Source organism: Mobula hypostoma, chromosome 28 (assembly GCF_963921235.1).
Source record: "Mobula hypostoma chromosome 28, sMobHyp1.1, whole genome shotgun sequence".
Taxonomy (NCBI): domain Eukaryota; kingdom Metazoa; phylum Chordata; class Chondrichthyes; order Myliobatiformes; family Myliobatidae; genus Mobula; species Mobula hypostoma.
The window spans coordinates 21,550,584-21,569,132 of record NC_086124.1 but is presented as its reverse complement, the minus strand read 5'-3'; the positions used below and the strand labels follow the sequence as shown (position 1 = coordinate 21,569,132).

General features: G+C 50.0%; 1 protein-coding gene across 9 annotated transcripts in view; it reads left to right on the top strand.

Moving 5' to 3' along the window:
* The window catches only part of hdac6 (histone deacetylase 6), a 96,993-nt gene that overhangs the window by 57,353 nt on the left and 21,091 nt on the right, over positions 1–18,549 (top strand). For 7 of the 9 annotated variants that reach the window (XM_063034919.1, XM_063034918.1, XM_063034923.1 and 4 more), the window contains 9 exons: positions 770–903; positions 2,785–2,853; positions 4,552–4,744; positions 6,404–6,553; positions 7,593–7,767; positions 8,153–8,227; positions 10,391–10,459; positions 15,512–15,580; positions 17,078–17,131. In XM_063034919.1, the coding sequence (XP_062890989.1) occupies positions 770–903; positions 2,785–2,853; positions 4,552–4,744; positions 6,404–6,553; positions 7,593–7,767; positions 8,153–8,227; positions 10,391–10,459; positions 15,512–15,580; positions 17,078–17,131 (988 nt within the window). The remainder of the gene's footprint in view (positions 1–769; positions 904–2,784; positions 2,854–4,551; positions 4,745–6,403; positions 6,554–7,592; positions 7,768–8,152; positions 8,228–10,390; positions 10,460–15,511; positions 15,581–17,077; positions 17,132–18,549) is intronic. The other 2 variants (XM_063034924.1, XM_063034921.1) reach the window with 1 other exon arrangement.

The window sequence follows — 18,549 nt, the reverse complement described above, 5'->3', positions numbered from 1 at the left end:
CTACAGAAGTGATTTACAATTGCCTCCTTCTGGGCAGTGTCTTTACAAGACGGATACTCCAGCCATTATCTATACTCTTCAGAGATTGTCTGTCTGGCGTCAGTGGTCGTATAACCAGGACTTGTGACATGTACCGGCTGCTCATACGACCATCCACCACCTGCTTCCACGGTTTCACGTGATCCTGATCAGGGGGCTAAGCAGGTGCTACACCTTGCCCAAGGGTGACCTGTAGGCTAGCAGAGAGAAGGAGCACCTTACACCTCCTTTGGTAAAGAAGTATTTCCACCCCACCAGCCAATCAGATCATTACCCAGTGCATTGAGATAGAAGAAGGCAAAACAATAACAGAATGCCGAATAAAGTGTTACAGCCACAGAGAGAGTGCAGCACAGGTAAATGATATAAGCTATAAGTTCATACCAAGATAGCTTGTGAAGTCAGTCCAATTTATCATAACTGAGGACTGTTCAATAGTTTTATAACAGCAGGATAAAAGCTGTCCTTGTGCCTGGTGGTACGTGGTTTTAGACTTTTGTATCCTCTGCCCAGTGGGAGGGTGGGCACGAAAGAGAGAATGTCTGGGGTGGGTAGGGTAATTTCTGATAGGCCGGAAGTTTGCTAGTCCTGCATTATGACAGTCATGAGGGTTCTGGACTATAGTATTTAGTGGACGTAGTGCAACATGATTCACCTGCTTCTTCCCCATCACAATCATCCACCTCCATTGCACTCCCCCCCCCCAACCACACTACCAACCCTCCTCCAGGTCTCGAACGGGGTGGCAATCGTTCGCCCTCCAGGCCATCATGCGGAGAGTGACCGCGCCTATGGCTTCTGCTTCTTCAACAATGTGGCGCTGGCTGCCCGTCACGCACAGAAGCTGGCCAGGAAAGACCTGAGGTAAGTTTGAGTTGTAAAACTGTGTCTACTCTTCCTCCCCCGCCTGCCATCCCACCAGCAACCCCCCCTCCCCTGCCACTCTCAGGAGCCTCGACACTTTACCCTGACACCAACCTTCAAATCAGGTCCTCCACTGTCCGAACTGTGTCCTCTTGTTCACTCGTTCCATGTATGTGAACGTCGCACAGCAGTTGCACACTCCCACCTATAGGGGGCGCCATGGTGCAGTGTTCAGAATCAGGTTTACGATCACTATTTCATACAACATACAATTGTTGCTTTGCCGCAATGGTGTGGTGTAAATCATAAAATTACATTAAATCACAAAATAAAGGTTCATAAAGAAAAGGAATAATAAGGTGGTGTGAAATCTGATGCTGTTCCTGAATCATTGAGTGTAGGTCCTCAGGCTCCTGTGCTGCCCTCCGTGATAATAGTAACGAAAAGATGGCATATACTGGAAGGCCGAGGTCCTCAATGAAGGATGCCGCCTTGTTGAGGTACTGTACCTTGAAGATGTCCTCGAGTTGGGGAGGAGAGTAGTGCCCGTGACGGAACAGGCTGAGTCTCTAGGCCTCTGCAGCTTCTTTCAGTCCTGCACATTGGAGCCTCCATACCAGACGGTGACGCAAACAGTCAGAGTGCTCTTCACTGTGTGTTCTCCTGACCTCAGAGTTCGCTTGCAACTATTTAGCCGATTACCTGCTGATGAAGAGCCCAAACTTGACTTTGAGGGCAAGTGGGGGATACCAGTGGCCAGAGGATTAGGGAGAGCTTCTAGAAGGGTGAGGTGGAGGGGTAGAATCATTACCTTTAACCTGCGGGGTGTGAGGTCGCACAGTAACCAAAATGCTCCCGCGCACATAGCCTTTGTTGCCACACAGCTGGAGTTTTCTTTGACATGATGTTAATTTAAAGTGTCACGTAGTTCCCAGGCCTCATAAGTATTTCCTGCTCAGAGTAACGATTGGTCTGCGCAGCTGTAAATAAAAAAGAGAGGGACTGGAGAGCAGGGTGAGAGGAATGTGCGATGGTAGAGAAGCGGGAGAATCAGGGCGGGTGAAGAATGCGCGAGGTTGTTTGGCACTCGGTGTGAGGAAAGGCTTTAGAGATGGGGAAGAGTCCAAAGAAGGTTAAAGAAATTGGGAAGGATGGTCAGGGGGCTAATGTCATGAAGATGGGGAGGCATGTAGGAGAGGGAAGGTGTCAGAGGCATGGAGGGGTGTAGAGAGGGAGAGGGTCACAGGAGGGACAGGGTGTGAAAGAGGGAGGTTATCACAGAGACTGGGTTAGGTGTAGGGAAGGGAGGGGTTCCCAGAGAAGGGAGGGAGTCAGAGAAACGGGTGGGATGTAGGGGAGGGAGAGGGTCATGGACATGGGGGGGGGTGTAGGTGAGGGAGGGGTTCACAGAGACAGAGGGATTAGGTCACGGAGGCGGGAGGGGTGGTAAGGAGGGAGGGGGTCATAAACGGGGAGAGGTGTAAGGGAGGAAGGGGTTCACAGAGACAGGGAAGGAGACAGGGAATGATGTAGGAAAGGGAGGGAGTTGCAGAGCAGGGTAAAAGGAATTTCACTGATGGAGAGGGGTCTAGAGGAGTGAAGAGGTCACGGAGATGGGGAGAGACAGAGCGGGGTGTATCAGAGCGAGGGGTCACAGGTGCGGTAGGGTATTTCCCTAACCCCCTGCAACTCTTCATCCACATCAACTCGGGCTGTCCAAACTGGTTTCGTTAACCACCTCGCCTTTGGAAACTGAATCTCCCTCCTCATTCCCGTTCCCGTTACCCCACTCGCCTACAGAGACTGACTGTCCCTTCTCATTTCCATTAATCCACTCTCCTTCAGAGACTTGACCCTCTCTTCTTGTTCCCCATCCTCTAGGATACTGATTCTGGACTGGGATATTCACCATGGTAACGGGACGCAGCACATGTTTGAGGATGATCCCAGGTAAACCGCCCCCCCTTCCCACCCGTGAAGCAGGATTGAGGTATTTACTGACCTGGCTCCGAAGAGATGAGGTGCTTCATGGTACAATTGCTACTTTGCCTACTCAGCCCCTTAGACCTTCCAATTAGAGTCATACAGTGCCTTCAGCCCATCTCATACAATGCTGTCCAAGATTCCCATCTAATCTAGTGCCCATGTTGAGCCCATATCCCTCTAGGCCAGGGGTTCCTCAGTTAATGGTAGGGGTCCATGGCATAGAAAATGTTGAGAACCCCTTCTCTAAACCCCTCTTATTCATGTACCTGTCCAAGTGTCTTTGAAATGTAATTGGTACCCATCCCTGCTACTGTATATACCCATCGCACTCTGTGTGTAATTCCTTCCCCTCAGTTCCCCTTCAAATCTCTCCCCTCTCACCTTAAACCTATGCCCTCTAGTTTTAGACTCCCATCTGCCTAGGAAGAAAGACTGTGACCATCCACCCTCGTGGTTTTATAAACCTTTATAAAGTCGCCCCTCAGCCTCCTTCACTAAAGGGAAAACAGTCCCAGCCTGTCCAGCCTCTCCTTATAACTCAATCCCTCCAGTCCAGGGAACATCCTGGTGAATCTTTCCTGCCCCTTCTCCAGCCAAATGACATCCCTCTAAGATGGTCCATTTGCCTACGTGTGCCCATTTCTCCCCCCACAAATCCCTCTAAACCAGGGGCTCCAACCTTTTATTTTATGCCAGGGACCAATACCTTTAAGCAAGGAGCCTGTGTACCTCAGGTTGAGAACCACTGCAAAACCTTTGCAATCCATCTAACTGTCTTTTAAATGTTGTTATCATACCATCGTCTACCACTGTGGACCACCCTGTGGGTGAAAAAGTTGCTCCACAGGTCCCCTTTAAATCCCTCCCTCCCACCTTAAACCTGTGCCCTCTGCTTTTAGATTATACCCTGGGGAAAAAAGACTGAGCACCCACCTTATCTGCACCCCTCATAGCCGCTCTTCCTTCTAAGCTGCGGAAGTGCAGTAATTGAAATGCCCCTGCTCATTTAATGTTAAAATAATTCTGAAATTATGTTAGTATAATTTTGAAATTATGCTAATGTAATCTTGAAATCTATGTTGATGTAATTGTGAAATCCCCTGTAATTATGTGTTGAATAGGAAAGGTTCCGAGGGATGTGGGCCAAGCACAGGCAAATGGGGTTTGTTCGGGTGGTGAGTTGGGTCGAAGAGTCTGTCTCTGTTCAGTACAGTACTCTCGAGTGCCTCATCCTCCTTTGTGAGAAGCTAATGAGTTGCAATCCCCATTATTGGGCCAATCGCGGGCAAATAGGACAAGCTTTTAACTTATTGTTTGTTTTTAGAGATACTGAGAGGAACAGGCCCTTCTGGCCCAAAGAGCAGCCCAGCAACACGCCTATTTAACCCTAGCCCAAGCCCAGGGTAACTTATAATGACCACTAACCAGTATGTCTTTGAAATGTGGGAAGAAACCCACAGGGTTCATGCGGGGGGGGGGTCCGTACAGACTTCTTGCAGAGCAGCGCCAGAGTTGGAACTCCAAAGTCCAGAACGCCCTCGAACTGCAATAGCGTTGCACCACCGTGGCGACCCATGGGACGGGGCAAGTCAGAGGGCAAGCTATGACTCAGAGGGGTAGGGTCCCGCGCAGCCCTGCTGACTGCCTGCCCTTCTCTTCCAGCGTCCTGTACATCTCACTGCACCGCTACGACCACGGCATGTTCTTCCCCAACTCGGAGGACGCCAACTACGACATGGTGGGCAAGGCCAGCGGCGAGGGCTTCACTGTCAATATTCCCTGGAACGAGAAAAGGATAGGGGACTCGGAGTACATGGCCGCCTTCCAGCGCATCGTCATGCCCATCTGTTACCAGGTAATGCCGACCACCCACTCACCAGGATGAGCTCAGGCAGGATCCCCGCTCGGATGAAGGGGTCTCCCTCCAGAATCCCCCTCAAGGAGTTGGTTCCGGGGAAAGTAGTTTCAGGATTTAGAGCAGTGACAGTGTTCGGTGAATTTTGATTAATTGGGGCAGCCACTTATTTTGGACAACTCTCAAAAAGCTAATCGCGAAAATGGCTGGGATTCCCTGCGTTTATCTGGGGCACTATCCCGCTTAATTGGGGCAGGAGACTGTGGCCGGACTGTTTCTAAACTAGTGTCAGACACATACGCTGTTGTGGCCATTAGACACTGGCACTGTGCTTAGAGTGAAGAATTTCCAAGTAGTGTCAGTTGTGTATGCTTGTGCTTGAAAAAGCAGTGATTTTTGTCACGAATTAGTTGGCAAGAAATAAGCAGAAAGACAATTCCGAGCTGTTTGGCTCACTGCGGCTTCAAGCATTCAGGCTGGGGGATGCCAGAAATGGCCGGGAGTGAAAATGAACAAGTTAGGAACTACGAAGAATATGAAGGTATCGACAATCATCTTCAATGTTACAAAGGGGAGGAAGATTTGGAGGATGCGATTGTCCAAAGCATTGTGTGAAGGCAGTCCATTATCTGCACTGATTTTGTTCATTTTCTGTCAATCAAAAGAACACGGCAGCGTACACTGGGTGAATTCCTCTGTCGATAACTATTAGGATCTAATACACAGTTTTATAGTGCGTTGATACTATTGGTAGTGTTCTAATTTGTTCTGTAAGTCACTTAAAAGTATAGTTTGTTACGCATTTAAACAGTAGTTTCTTTTTTTTAAAAAAAACTTTTAAAACTATTTCCATGATATTTCTGGTAATTGGGGCAGCTGCTTAATTGTGCTTAATGTACTGGTCCCAATGTGTCCCAGTGAATCCACTGTATTCCCCAGCTGGGCCTGGGAGGGGGAGCCTGCGGATGGTGATGGTGGTGCTCCCCGGCGCTCGCTGCCCTTGGTGAGAGAAGGGGGCTCAAAGGCAAGAGATCGTGGTACAATCTGTAGAAGGTGCAGACACTGGGGTAGAGGGGGGAGCGTTTCAGTGTGTTGGGTGGGGCGGCGATGATAGGTTAGTGGCAACAATGCAATAATATGCATTCCCTCTTCCCTTTCTCCACCCTCTGCACCCCTCTCACCTCCACCCCATCCTCCCTTCCCATTTCCACCTTCCCTTCTCCCCCGTCACCGCCCAACTCTCTCTTCCCCTCTCCACGTACCTTCCTTTACCCCTTCCTTTCCTCTACACTCCCCACCCCATCACTCCCCCTCACCCTCTCTGCCCTTCCCACCCCATCTCACACCATCAACCCTCCTGGCCCACCATCCCTGCATCCCCCCTCATCCCTCTCCACATCCTCCCCCCCTCCTCCTCCTCCCACCTTGCCCATCCTCCACCCACCTCCCCCGTCCTCCTCCTCCCACCTCCCCCGTCCTCCTCCTCTCACCTCCCCATCCTCCTCCTCCCACCTCCCCGTCCTCTTCCTACCTCCCCCCTCCTGCCCCCACCCCTTGCCATCCCCCCCTTGCCTTCACTCCCCCAACTTCTCTCCCCCCTCACTTTCTCTTCACCTATCCACTCCATTTATCTCGATTTTCTTCCCCCCCCACCCCCAGTTTCAGCCGGAGCTGGTGCTAGTCTCAGCCGGATTTGATGCTGCCCGTGGAGACCCTCTGGGGGGGTGTCAGGTCACCCCCGAGTGCTACGCTCACATGACCCATATGCTGCTGTCGCTGGCTGGCGGCAAGGTGGTGGTGGTGCTGGAGGTAAGTGGGCACAGGGGACGCAGGGTACCAGAGACCAGCCTCGCCCAGCAGTCAGTGTGGCAGTCCTTACAGGGGCCACCAGGACTGCGCTAGTATTTACAGGATGTCCCGTAGTGTTCACAATTCACAGGGAGTCCCGAGGAGTGTGTCAGTATTTACAGGGTGTCCCAGGGAGTGTGTCAGTATTTACAGGGTGTCCCGGGGAGTGTGTCAGTATTTACAGGGTGTCCCAGGGAGTGTGTCAGTATTTACAGGGGGTCCCCGGGGAGTGTGTCAGTAATTACAGGGGTCCTGGGGAGTGTGTCTGTATTTACAGGGGTCCCGGGGAGTGTGTCAGTATTTACAGGGGATCCCGGGGAGTGTGTCAGTATTTACAGGGGGTCCCCGGGGAGTGTGTCAGTAATTACAGGGGTCCCGGGGAGTGTGTCGGTATTTACAGGGGGTCCCCGGGGAATGTGTCGGTATTTACAGGGGTCCCGGGGAGTGTGTCAGTATTTACAGGGGTCCTGGGGAATGAGTTGGTATTTACAGGGGATCCTGGGGAGTGTGTCAGTATTTACAGGGGGTCTCGGGGAGTGTGTCAGTATTTACAGGGGGTCCCCGGGGAGTGTGTCAGTAATTACAGGGGTCCCGGGGAGTGTGTCAGTATTTACAGGGGGTCTCGGGGAGTGTGTCAGTATTTACAGGTGGTCCCGGGGAGTGTGTCAATATTTACAGGGGGTCCCGGGGAGTGTGTCAGTATTTACAGGGGGTCCTGGGGAGTGTGTAAGTATTTACAAGTGATCCTGGAGAGTAGCTCTATCCGCATTAGTGCGCTTGCATCTCTTTTCTCTGTATAGACAAAGTGGCCATGATCAGAGTTTTGCCTTGCGTTGCCCCTGGTTCAAGGAGGTTCTGGGAAGATTCTTATCCGGCTGCTCAGGTGGTAGGCGTCAGGCAGCTTGTGAGGCCACTTTCACTGTGTTCCATCGTCCCCGCAACCTCTCTCTCTCCTCTCTCTCTCTCTCTCTCTCTGTCTGTCTCTGTCTCCCCACTGCAGGGTGGCTACAACTTGACCTCAATCGCAGAATCCATGTCCATGTGTACGAGGACGCTGCTGGGTGACACGCCGCCCTATCTCGAGCCACTCGACACGCCCCTCGCCAGTGCCCTCGAGACCATCAGCAACGTGATCCATACCCATCGGAACTACTGGTCGTGTCTCTGTGTACAGAGTAAGGATGCAAGGTGGCGGCGGGGACTGCTACAGCTTTATTGACCGCCGGCTGATGTGGATGGGTGGGAAAGTGGGCAGGCAAATGGCAGATGCAGTTTAATTTCTGTGGGAGCTTTTATAAATATGAAACGCACACCATGGATGGTGGGGAGTGTCGAGGGACAGAGGGACCTCAGTGTACAAGGGTAGGACACACACTGTGAATGGTGGAGATTATTGTGGAATAGTGGGAGTTCAGTGTACAAGGGTAGGACACACACTGTGAAGGTGGAGAGTATTGAGGGACAGAGTGATCTCTTGTAGCATCTTGCTGTAGCGTGGATTTAGCCTCCAGGAATGCTGTCCCTGTTTGTCACTGATCTGTCTGCTGTTTCCACTCTTAGTTGCTGAACTGGAACCTCCGAACCAGCCCACAATCAGCCGAGTAGTCCCCTTATGGGGACAAGAACAATCGCAGGGTAAGTCTGTTACCCGGATTTGCACCAATTCCTCAGAAACCCCAAAGCTTCCATATCCTGTCCAGTAGGTTTGATTCCTGGGCTTCCTTTAAACCTACTGTGATGATGTTTTAAACCCACTGGATCCCTGTCTCCCGATCCCATTAAACCTACTGAGACCTACCTTCCACTCAATTTACCCCACTGGAACCATCTCCCACTCTCTTTATCCAACTGGGACCCCAATTTCGCACTCTCTTTATCCCACTGGGACCTTATCTCCCTCTCCCTTTATCCCACTGGGACTCCATCTCCCACTCCCTTTATCCCACTGGGACCTTATCTCCCTCTCTCTTTATCCCACAAGGACCCATCTCCCACTCCCTTTATCCCACTGGGATCCCATCTCCCACTCTCTTTATCCCACTGGGACTCCATCTCCCACTCCCTTTATCCCACTGAGACCTTATCTCCCTCTCTCTTTATCCCACAAGGACCCATCTCCCACTTCCTTTATCCCACTGGGACCCAATCTCCCACTCCCTTTATCCCACTGGGACCCATCTCCCACTCCCTTTATCCCACTGGGACCCCAATTTCGCACTCCCTTTATCCCACTGGGACCCCAATTTCGCACTCCCTTTATCCCACTGGGACCTTATCTCCCACTCCCTTTATCCCACTGGGACCTTATCTCCCACTCCCTTTATCCCACTGGGACCCATCTCCCACTCCCTTTATCCCACTGGGACCTTATCTCCCTCTCCCTTTATCCCATTAGGACCCATCTCCCACTCCCTTTATCCCACTGGGACCCCATCTCCCACTCCATTTATCCCACTGGGACTCCATCTCCCACTCCCGTTATCCCACTAGGACCCATCTCCCACTCCCTTTATCCCACTGGGACCCCATCTCCCACTCTCTTTATCCCACTGGGACTCCATCTCCCACTCCCTTTATCCCACTGGGACCTTATCTCCCACTCCCTTTATCCCACTTGGACCCATCTCCCACTCCCTTTATCCCACTGGTACCTTATCTCCCTCTCCCTTTATCCCACTAGGACCCATCTCCCACTCCCTTTATCCCACTGGGACCCCATCTCCCACTCCCTTTATTCCACTGGGACTCCATCTCCCACTCTCTTTATCTCACTGGGACCTCATCTCCCTCTCCCTTTATCCCATTAGGACCCATCTCCCACTCCCTTATCCCACTGGGACCCCATCTCCCACTCCATTTATCCCACTGGGACTCCATCTCCCACTCCCTTTATCCCACTAGGACCCATCTCCCACTCCCTTTATCCCACTGGGACCTTATCTCCCTCTCCCTTTATCCCTCTGGGATCCCATCTCCCACTCCATTTATCCCACTGGGATCCCATCTCCCACTCCCTTTATCCCACTGGGACCTTATCTCCGTCTCCCTTTATCCCACTGGGACCTTATCTCCCTCTCCCTTTATCCCACTGGGACTCCATCTCCCACTCCCTTTATCCCACTGGGACTCCATCTCCCACTCCCTTTATCCCACTGGGACTCCATCTCCCACTCTCTTTATCCCACTGGGACCCCATCTCCTTCTCCATTTATCCCACTGGGACCCCATCTCCTACTCCCTTTATCCCACTGGGACCCCATCTCCCACTCCCTTTATCCCACTGGGACCCCATCTCCTTCTCCCTTTATCCCACTGGGACTCTATCTGCTACTCCCTTTATCCCATTGGGACCCCATCTCCTGTTTCCTTTAATCCCACCGGGACCCTATATCCCAAACTATATGCATCCTTTACCATGTGTTACATACTTACTGCCCATTACACTGCTGATGTTTATGGCATCAATGAAAGTCCTCCATCTCTATCTGTTCATTCACTCACAGACTGGTAAAGAAGGATTCTTCATTCCTGTCAGTTGTTTTTCTGTCACGGTTATTAGCCCTGAGCTGAACCCCCGAACCTGGAGGACCAGTGGACCACTCTTAGTCTGGTCTCTGCCCTTTGACCTGTTTGGCATGGGTGACCCAACGAAGAGATAAAGCATGGCGCTCTGGGTTATTGAAGCACGGCTACCTCCAAACCCAGTGAAATGGTTGTGGTCCCCTTGGAGGGGAACGGATGGTGTTTTAATGCAAGAAATATCTATTGATTTTCATATTTTTTCTGTCACCTTTGCAGTGGAGCTACATGGTAATGCTTCGGTCAGAAGAGGGTCATTATGGGCTCAGACAGAGAGCAGCTCTCACGGTGTGTATATCATCTGACTAACCCCATATCAAATCAGCCAGTGTACACGTCACATACTTTCAACCCACTGTCTTCCATTTCCTGATCCTATTGCATTTCCCAGAAAAATCTGATTTCCACTTCCATTGCACTCACTGTGATCACATCTACCGAGTCAGTGTGTGTGGAATGTGAGGATGGGCTACTGGGTCAGTGTGTGTGGAATGTGAGGATGGGCTACTGGGTCAGTGTGTGTGGAATGTGAGGATGGGCTACCGGGTCAGTGTGTGTGGAATGTGAGGATGGGCTACCGGGTCAGTGTGTGTGGAATGTGAGGATGGGCTACTGGGTCAGTGTGTGTGGAATGTGAGGATGGGCTACTGGGTCAGTGTGTGTGGAATGTGAGGATGGGCTACTGGGTCAGTGTGTGTGGAATGTGAGGATGGGCTACAGGGTCAGTGTGTGTGGAATGTGAGGATGGGCTACTGGGTCAGTGTGTGGAATGTGAGGATGGGCTACCGGGTCAGTGTGTGTGGAATGTGAGGATGGGCTACCGGGTCAGTGTGTGTGGAATGTGAGGATGGGCTACCGGGTCAGTGTGTGTGGAATGTGAGGATGGGCTACCGGGTCAATGTGTGTGGAATGTGAGGATGGGCTACCGGGTCAGTGTGTGTGGAATGTGAGGATGGGCTACCGGGTCAGTGTGTGTGGAATGTGAGGATGGGCTACTGGGTCAGTGTGTGTGGAATGTGAGGATGGGCTACTGGGTCAGTGTGGATGGAAGTCAGAAACAGGAAAGGAGCAATAACTCTACTGGGTAGTTTTTATAGACGGCCCCCCCTCCCCAATAATAACAGGGATATTGAGGAGCAGATAGGGAGGCAGGTTCTGGAACAGTGCAATAACAATAGGGTTGTTGTGATGGGAGATTTTAACTTCCCTAATATTGATTGGCATCTCCTTAGCGCAAGGGGTTTAGATGAAGTGGAGTTTGTTAGGTGTGTTCAGGAAGGTTTCCTGACACAATATGTAGATAAGCCACATGAAAGTGGATGATTGGAAGGCAGTAGATGTTGTCTACATGGACTTCAGTAAGGCCTTTGACAGGGTCCTGCATGGGAGGTTAGTTAGGAAGATTCATTCACTAGGTATACATGGAGAGGTAGTAAATTGGATTAGACATTGGCTCAATGGAAGAAGCCAGAGAGTGGTAGTAGAGGATTGCTTCTCTGAGTGGAGGCCTGTGACTAGTGGTGTGCCACAGGGATCAGTGCTGGGTCCATTGTTATTTGTCATCTATATCAATGATCTGGATGATAATGTGGTAAATTGGATCAGCAAATTTGCTGATGATAACAAGATTGGAGGTGTAGTGGACAGTGAGGAAGGGTTTCAAAGCTTGAAGAGGGATTTGGACCAGCTGGAAAAATGGGCTAAAAGATGGCAGATGGCATTTAATACAGACAAGTGTGAGGTATTGCACTTTGGAAGAACAAACCAAGGTAGAACATACAGGGTTAATGGTAAGGCACTGAGGAATGCAGTAGAACAGAGGGATCTGGGAATACAGATACAAAATTCCCTAAAAGTGGCGTCACAGGTAGATAGGGTCGTAAAGAGAGCTTTTGGTACATTGGCCTTTATAAATCAAAGTATTGAGTATAAGAGTTGGAATGTTATGGTGAGGTTGTGAGGCCGAATTTGGAGTATTCTGTGCAGTTTTGGTCACCAAATTACAGGAAGGATATTAATAAGGTTGAAAGAGTGCAGAGAAGGTTTACAAGGATGTTGCCGGGACTTGAGAAACTGAGTTACAGAGAAAGGTTGAATAGGTTAGGACTTTATTCCCTGGAGCGTAGAAGGATGAAGGGAGATTTGATAGAGGTATATAAAATTATGATGGGTATAGATAGAGTGAATGCAAGCAGGCTTTTTCCACTGAGGCAAGGGGAGGAAAAAAAGGAAAAAACCAGAAGACATGGGTTAAGGGTGAAGGGGGAAAAGTTTAAAGGGAACATTGGGGGGGGGGTCTTCTGCACACAGAGAGTGGTGGGAGTGTGTAGTTGTAAATGCGGGCTCACTTTTAACATTTAAGAAAAACTTGGACAGGTACATGGATGAGAGGTGTATGGAGGGATATGGTCCAGGTGCAGGTCAGTGGGACGAGGCAGAAAAATGGTTCGGCACAGCCAAGAAGGGCCAAAAGGCCTGTTTCTGTGCTGTAATGTTCTATGGTTCTATAAGCCAACTAGAGGAGAGGCTGTACTTGATCTGGTATTGGGAAATGAACCTGGTCAGGTGTCAGATCTCTCAGCGGGAAAGCATTTTGGAGGTAGTGACCACAACTCTTATCTCCTTCACCATAGTGCTGGAGAGGGATAGGAGCAGACAATTTGGGAAAACATTTAACTGGGGTAGGGGGAAATGTGATGCTATTAGGCAGGAACTTGGGAGCATAAATTGGGATCAGATGTTCTCAGGGAAATGCAGTTCAAAAATGTGACAAATGTTCAGTGAACATTTGCATGGAGTTGTTCATAGGTATGTTCCATTGAGGCAGGGAAAGGATAGTATGGTTAAAGAACCTTGCTGTACAAAGTATGTAGAAAATCTAGTTAAGAAGAAAAAAGCTTACGAAAGGTTCAAGAAACTAGGTATTGTTGGAGCTCTAGAAAATTACAAGGTTGCTAGGAAAGAGCTTAAGAATGGAATTAGGAGAGCCAGAAGGGGCCATGAGAAGGCCTTGGTGAGCAGGATTAAGGCATTCTACAAGTATGTGAAGAGCAAGAGTATGAGCTGTGTGAGAATAGGATCAATCAGGTGCATAGGGGAAACGTGCATGGAGTCGGAGGAGGTAGCAGAGGTACTTAATGAATACTTTGCTTCAGTATTCACCAGGGAAAAAGACCTTGGCGGAATTGTAGGGATGACTTATAGCAAACTGAAACGCTCGAGCATACAGACATTAAGAAAGAGGATGTGCTGGAGCTTTTAAAAAGCATAAGTTAGATAAGTCACCGGGACTGGATGAGATATACCCCAGGCTACTGTGGGTAGCGAGGGAGGAGATTGCTGAGCCTCTTGCACCTTTGCATCGTCAATAGGGACGTGAAGTGCCAGCAGATTGGAGGGTTGAAAATGTTGTTCTCTTGTTCAGGAAAGGGAGTAGAGATAACCCAGGAAATTATAGACCAGTGAGTCTGACTTCAGTGGTGGGCAAGTTGTTGGAAAAGATCCTGAGAGGCAGGATTTATGAGCATTTGGAGAGACATAATCTGATTAGGGATAGTCAGCATGGCTTTGTCAAAGGCAGGTTGTGCCTTACAAGCCTGTTTGAATTCTTTGAGGATGTAACCAAACAGGTTACATGAAGCTAGAGCAGTGGATGTAGTGTGTATATGGATTTCAGTAAGGCATTTGATAAGATTCCCCATGCACAGCTGCTTCAGAAAGTAAGGGGCATGGGATCCAAGAGGACCTTGCTTTGTGGATCCAGAATTGGCTTGCCCACAGAAGGCAAAGGGTGGTGGTAGATTTTTCGTATTCTCCATGGAGGTCGGTGACCAGTGGTGTTCCGCAGGGATCTGTTCTGGGATCCCTGCTCTTTGTGATTTTTTATAAATGACCTGGATGAAGAAGTAGAAGTGTGAGTTAGTAAGTTTGCTGATGACACAAAGGTTGGGGGTGTTGTAGATAGTGAGGAGGGTTGTCAGAGGTTACAGTGGGATATCGATAGAATGCAGAACTGGGCTGAGAAGTGGCAGATGGACTTCAACCCAGATAAGTGGGAAGTGGTTTATTTCGGTAGGTCCAATTTGAAAACAGAAAATATAAATGGTAAGACTCTTGGCAGTGTTGGAGGATCAGTGAGATCTTGGGGTCTGTGTCCCTAGGACACTCAAAGCTGCTGCGTAGTTTGATAGTGTTGTTAAGAAGCCGTACGGTGTGTTGACATTCATCAACCTTGGAACTGAGTTCAAGAGCCATGAAGTGATGTTACAGCTATATAAGACCCTGGTCAGACCCCACTTGGAGTACTGTGTTCAGTTCTGGTCACCTCACTACAGGAAGGACATGGATACTATAGAGAGAGTGCAGAGGAGATCTACAAAGATGTTACCTAGATTGGAGGGCGTACCTTTTGAGAATCGGTTGAGTGTACTTGGCCTTCTCTTCTTGGAGCGACGGAGGATGAGAGGTGACCTGATAGAGGTGTATAAGATGATGAGGGACATTGATCGTGTGAATAGCCAGAGGCTTTTTCCCAGGACTGAAGTGGCTAATACAAGGGGGCATAGTTTTAAGGTGCTTGGAAAAAGGTACCAAGAAGATGTCAGGGGTAAGTTTTTCACGCAGAGATTGGTGGGTCCGTGAATGCACTGCCGACGGCGGTGGTGGAAGTGGATACAATAGGGTCTCTTGGATAGTACATGGAGCTTAGGAAAATAGAGAGCTATGCTCTAGGGAATTTCTAGGCAGTCTCCAGAGAAGGCTACATGGTTGGCACAACATTGTGGACCGAAGGGCCTGTAATGTGCTGTAAATTTCTATGTTCTATCTCCCACTTCCTTTAAACCCACTGGGACCCTGTCTCCCACTTCCTTTAAACCCACCGGGACCCCGTCTCCCACTCTCTTTAAACCCACTGGGACACCATTTCCCAAACTATATGCATCCTTTACTGTGTGTCCATTACACTTCTGACGTTTATGACAGCAATGAAAGTCCTCCATCCCTATCTGTTCATTCACTCACACACAGGTAAAGAAGGATTCCTCATTCCTGTCTCCTTAACAGTTGTTTTTCTGACCAGTCACTGTTATCAGCCTTGAGCTGAACCCCCAAACCTGGAGGACCAGTGGACCACTCTTAGTCTGGCCTCTGCCCTTTGACCTGTTTGGCTTGGGTGACCCAACCAAGAGATAAAGCACGGCGCTCTGGGTCATTGAAGCACAGAAACCTCCAAACCCAATGAAATGGTTGTAGTCCTCTTGGAGGTGAACGTATGGTGTTTTATAATAAATAATGCAAGAAATATCTAATGATTTTCATATTTTTCTGTCACCTTTGCAGTGGAGCCACACAGTATTGCTATAGTCAGAAGAGGGTCATTATGGGCTTCGACAGACAGCAACTCTCAGGGTGGGTGTATCTACTGACTAACCCCATATCAAATCATCCAGTGTAGACGTCACATACTTTCAACCCACTGCCTTCCACCAGTCTCCTGCTCCCTTTAAACACACCAGGACCCAGTCTTCTGCTCCCTTTAAACACACCAGGACCGAGTCTTCTGCTCCCTTTAAACTCACCGGGACCCCGTCTCCCGCTCCCTTTAAACCCACCGGGACCCTGTCTCCCGCTCCCTTTAAACCCACCGGGACCCTGTCCCCCGGCTCCCATTAAACCCACCAGGACCTAGTCTCCTGCTCCTTTTAAACACACCAGAACCCAGTTCCCTGCCACATTTGAACCAACTGGGATCCCTTTCCCACTTCCTTTAAACCCACCGGGACCCCATCTCCCGCTCCCTTTAAACCCACCAGGACCCTGTCTCTCGCTCCCTTTAAAACCACCAGGACCCTGTCTCCCACTCCCTTTAAACCCACCAGGACCCAGTCTCCCGCTCCCTTTAAACCCACCAGTACCCTGTCTCCCGCTCCCTTTAAACCCACCGGGACCCTGTCTCTCACTCCCTTTAAAACCACCAGGACGCAGTCTCCTGCTCTGTTTAAACCCAGCGAGACATTATTTCCTGTGCAATATGCTTGCTTTAATATGTGTTTTATAATAAATATTGCAAGGAGTATCTATTGACTTTAATATTTTTCCATCATCTTTGTAGTGGAGTTACCCAGTACTGCTTTGATCAGAAGAGGGTCATTATGGGCTCAGACAGACAGCAGTCCCCAGAGTGTGTATATCATCTGCCTACCCCCATATTAAGTCAGCCAGTGTATACGTCACTTACTTTCAATCCACTATCTTCCATTCCCCACTCCTATTACGTTCCCCAGAACCAGTGGTGCAGTGCTCGCCGGAGCACATCCAGCACCTCTTTAAGAAGAAGCCGAAATAAACAAGCTAATTAATTAGGTGCTGCCCAGGGTGATCTGAGTATCTCAGAAACTGCTGATCTCCTGGGATTTTTAGGCACAACAGACTCTGGTTTACAAGGAATGGTGCCAAAAACAAACAAAAAAATCCAGCGAGTGGCTGTTCCGTGAGCAAAAACATCTTGTTAAGTCCACTGCCCGAGCCCCATCTGCCCGAAGCGACCAGTTTTAATGCCAGTAACCCGCCCTCTGCCCCTTCTCCTGACGGTCCCTAACAAGCTGCAGCAGCCAACCTGTTTAACCCTACCCTAATCACAAGATAATTTACCATGACCAATTAACCTACTAACCGGTATGTCTGTGGAACATGGGAGGAAACGGGAGCACCCGAAGGAAACCCATGTGTTCACAGGGAGGGCGGACAAACTCCTGACAGATGGTCTCGGAATTGAATTCTGAACTCTGATGCCCTAATAGTGTCAGTGTCGTGCTAACCACCTCATTACTGTGGCGTCTCTTTGCCTTCTCTCTAAATACTGACCCTTTTCCTCCTCCTCCTCCCCTCCACCCCCTCCCACTGCAGCGGCTGAGATCAGGGAAGAATTGAAAGAAAGCGGGCAGATGGATTCCACCCAAGGTAGGCCAATGTCAGCGTCTCACTCGACTGCACAGGAGGACTCCCAGTTACTTACAGTACAGGGTTCAAACAGCAGTTTTCTCTTTCCACGGCAACTGCCCATGTCAAAATCTAGGGTGGAAATAGTGGGTGTGGTGTAAAGGATTGTCACAGGTTACAACGGGACATTGACAGGACGCAGAGCTGGGCTGAGAAGTGACAGATGCAGTTCAATCCAGGGAAGTGTGAAGTGATTCACTTTGGAAGGAAGAACTTGGCAGGATCCTTAGCAGTGTGGAGGAACAGAGGGATCTTGGGGTCCGTATCCAGAGATACCCCAAAGTTGCCACGTTAGTTGCCAGGGTGGTTAAGAGGGTGTATGGTGTGTTGGCCTTCGTTAGTTAAGGGACGAGGTAATGTTGCAGCTCTATAAAACTCTAGTTGGACCACACCTGGGATTATAGTGCTTAGTTCTGGTCGCCTCATTATCGGAAGGGTGTGGAAGCTTTAGAGAGCGCGCAGAGGGGATATACCAGGATGCTGCGTGGATTAGAGAGTATGTCTTGTGAGGATAGGTTGAGCAAGCTAGGGCTTTTCTCTTTGGAGTGAAGGAGGATGAGAGGTGAGTTGATAGAGGTGTAAGAGATAATAAGAAACATAGATTGTGTGGACAGCTGGTGCCTTTTTCCCGGGGTGAAAATGGCTAATACGAGAGGGCATAATTTTATGATGATTGGAACAGAGATTGGGGAGAGTGGTGGATGGTTTGAATGCACTTCTGTGGGGTGGAGGCAGGGACAGATACATTAGGGACATTTAAGAGAATCTTAGATAGGCGCATGGTAGAAAGAAAAATTGAAGGTTATGTGGGAGGGAAGGGCTAGATTGATCTTGGAGTACGTGTAAAGGTTGGCACAACATTGTTGGCCAGAGGGGTCTGAGCTATGCTGTAAACCTCTGTGTTAAACTATCTATGTAAATGTCACACTGTAATGACACCCTGCAACCTGCAGAGGGGCTGTAGAGTCACAGGTCTCCATTCAAGTAATGGGTGGGGGTTTGTAACAGGACTATAAAGCCCCCAGTCAAATCTTAGCTGGTAACTGGGACTAAGATCCCTGAGTTGAAAATGGTGGACAAGTCAGTCTGTACCCGGGATAGCTGTTGTCAGCTGTTTCTGCACTGTGCTTGAGGGGGACTGGTTTCAACCCCCTCAGGAGGGAGCGCCAGGCCACGGGAGGGGATGGCCAGGAGGGAGCGCCGGGCCGCGGGAGGGGACGGCCAGGAAGGAGCGCCGGGCCACGGGAGGGGACGGCCAGGAGGGAGCGCCGGGCCACGGGAGGGGACGGCCAGGAGGGAGCGCCGGGCCACGGGAGGGGACGGCCAGGAGGGAGCACCGCGCCGCGGGAGGGGACGGCCAGGAGGGAGCACCGGGCCAC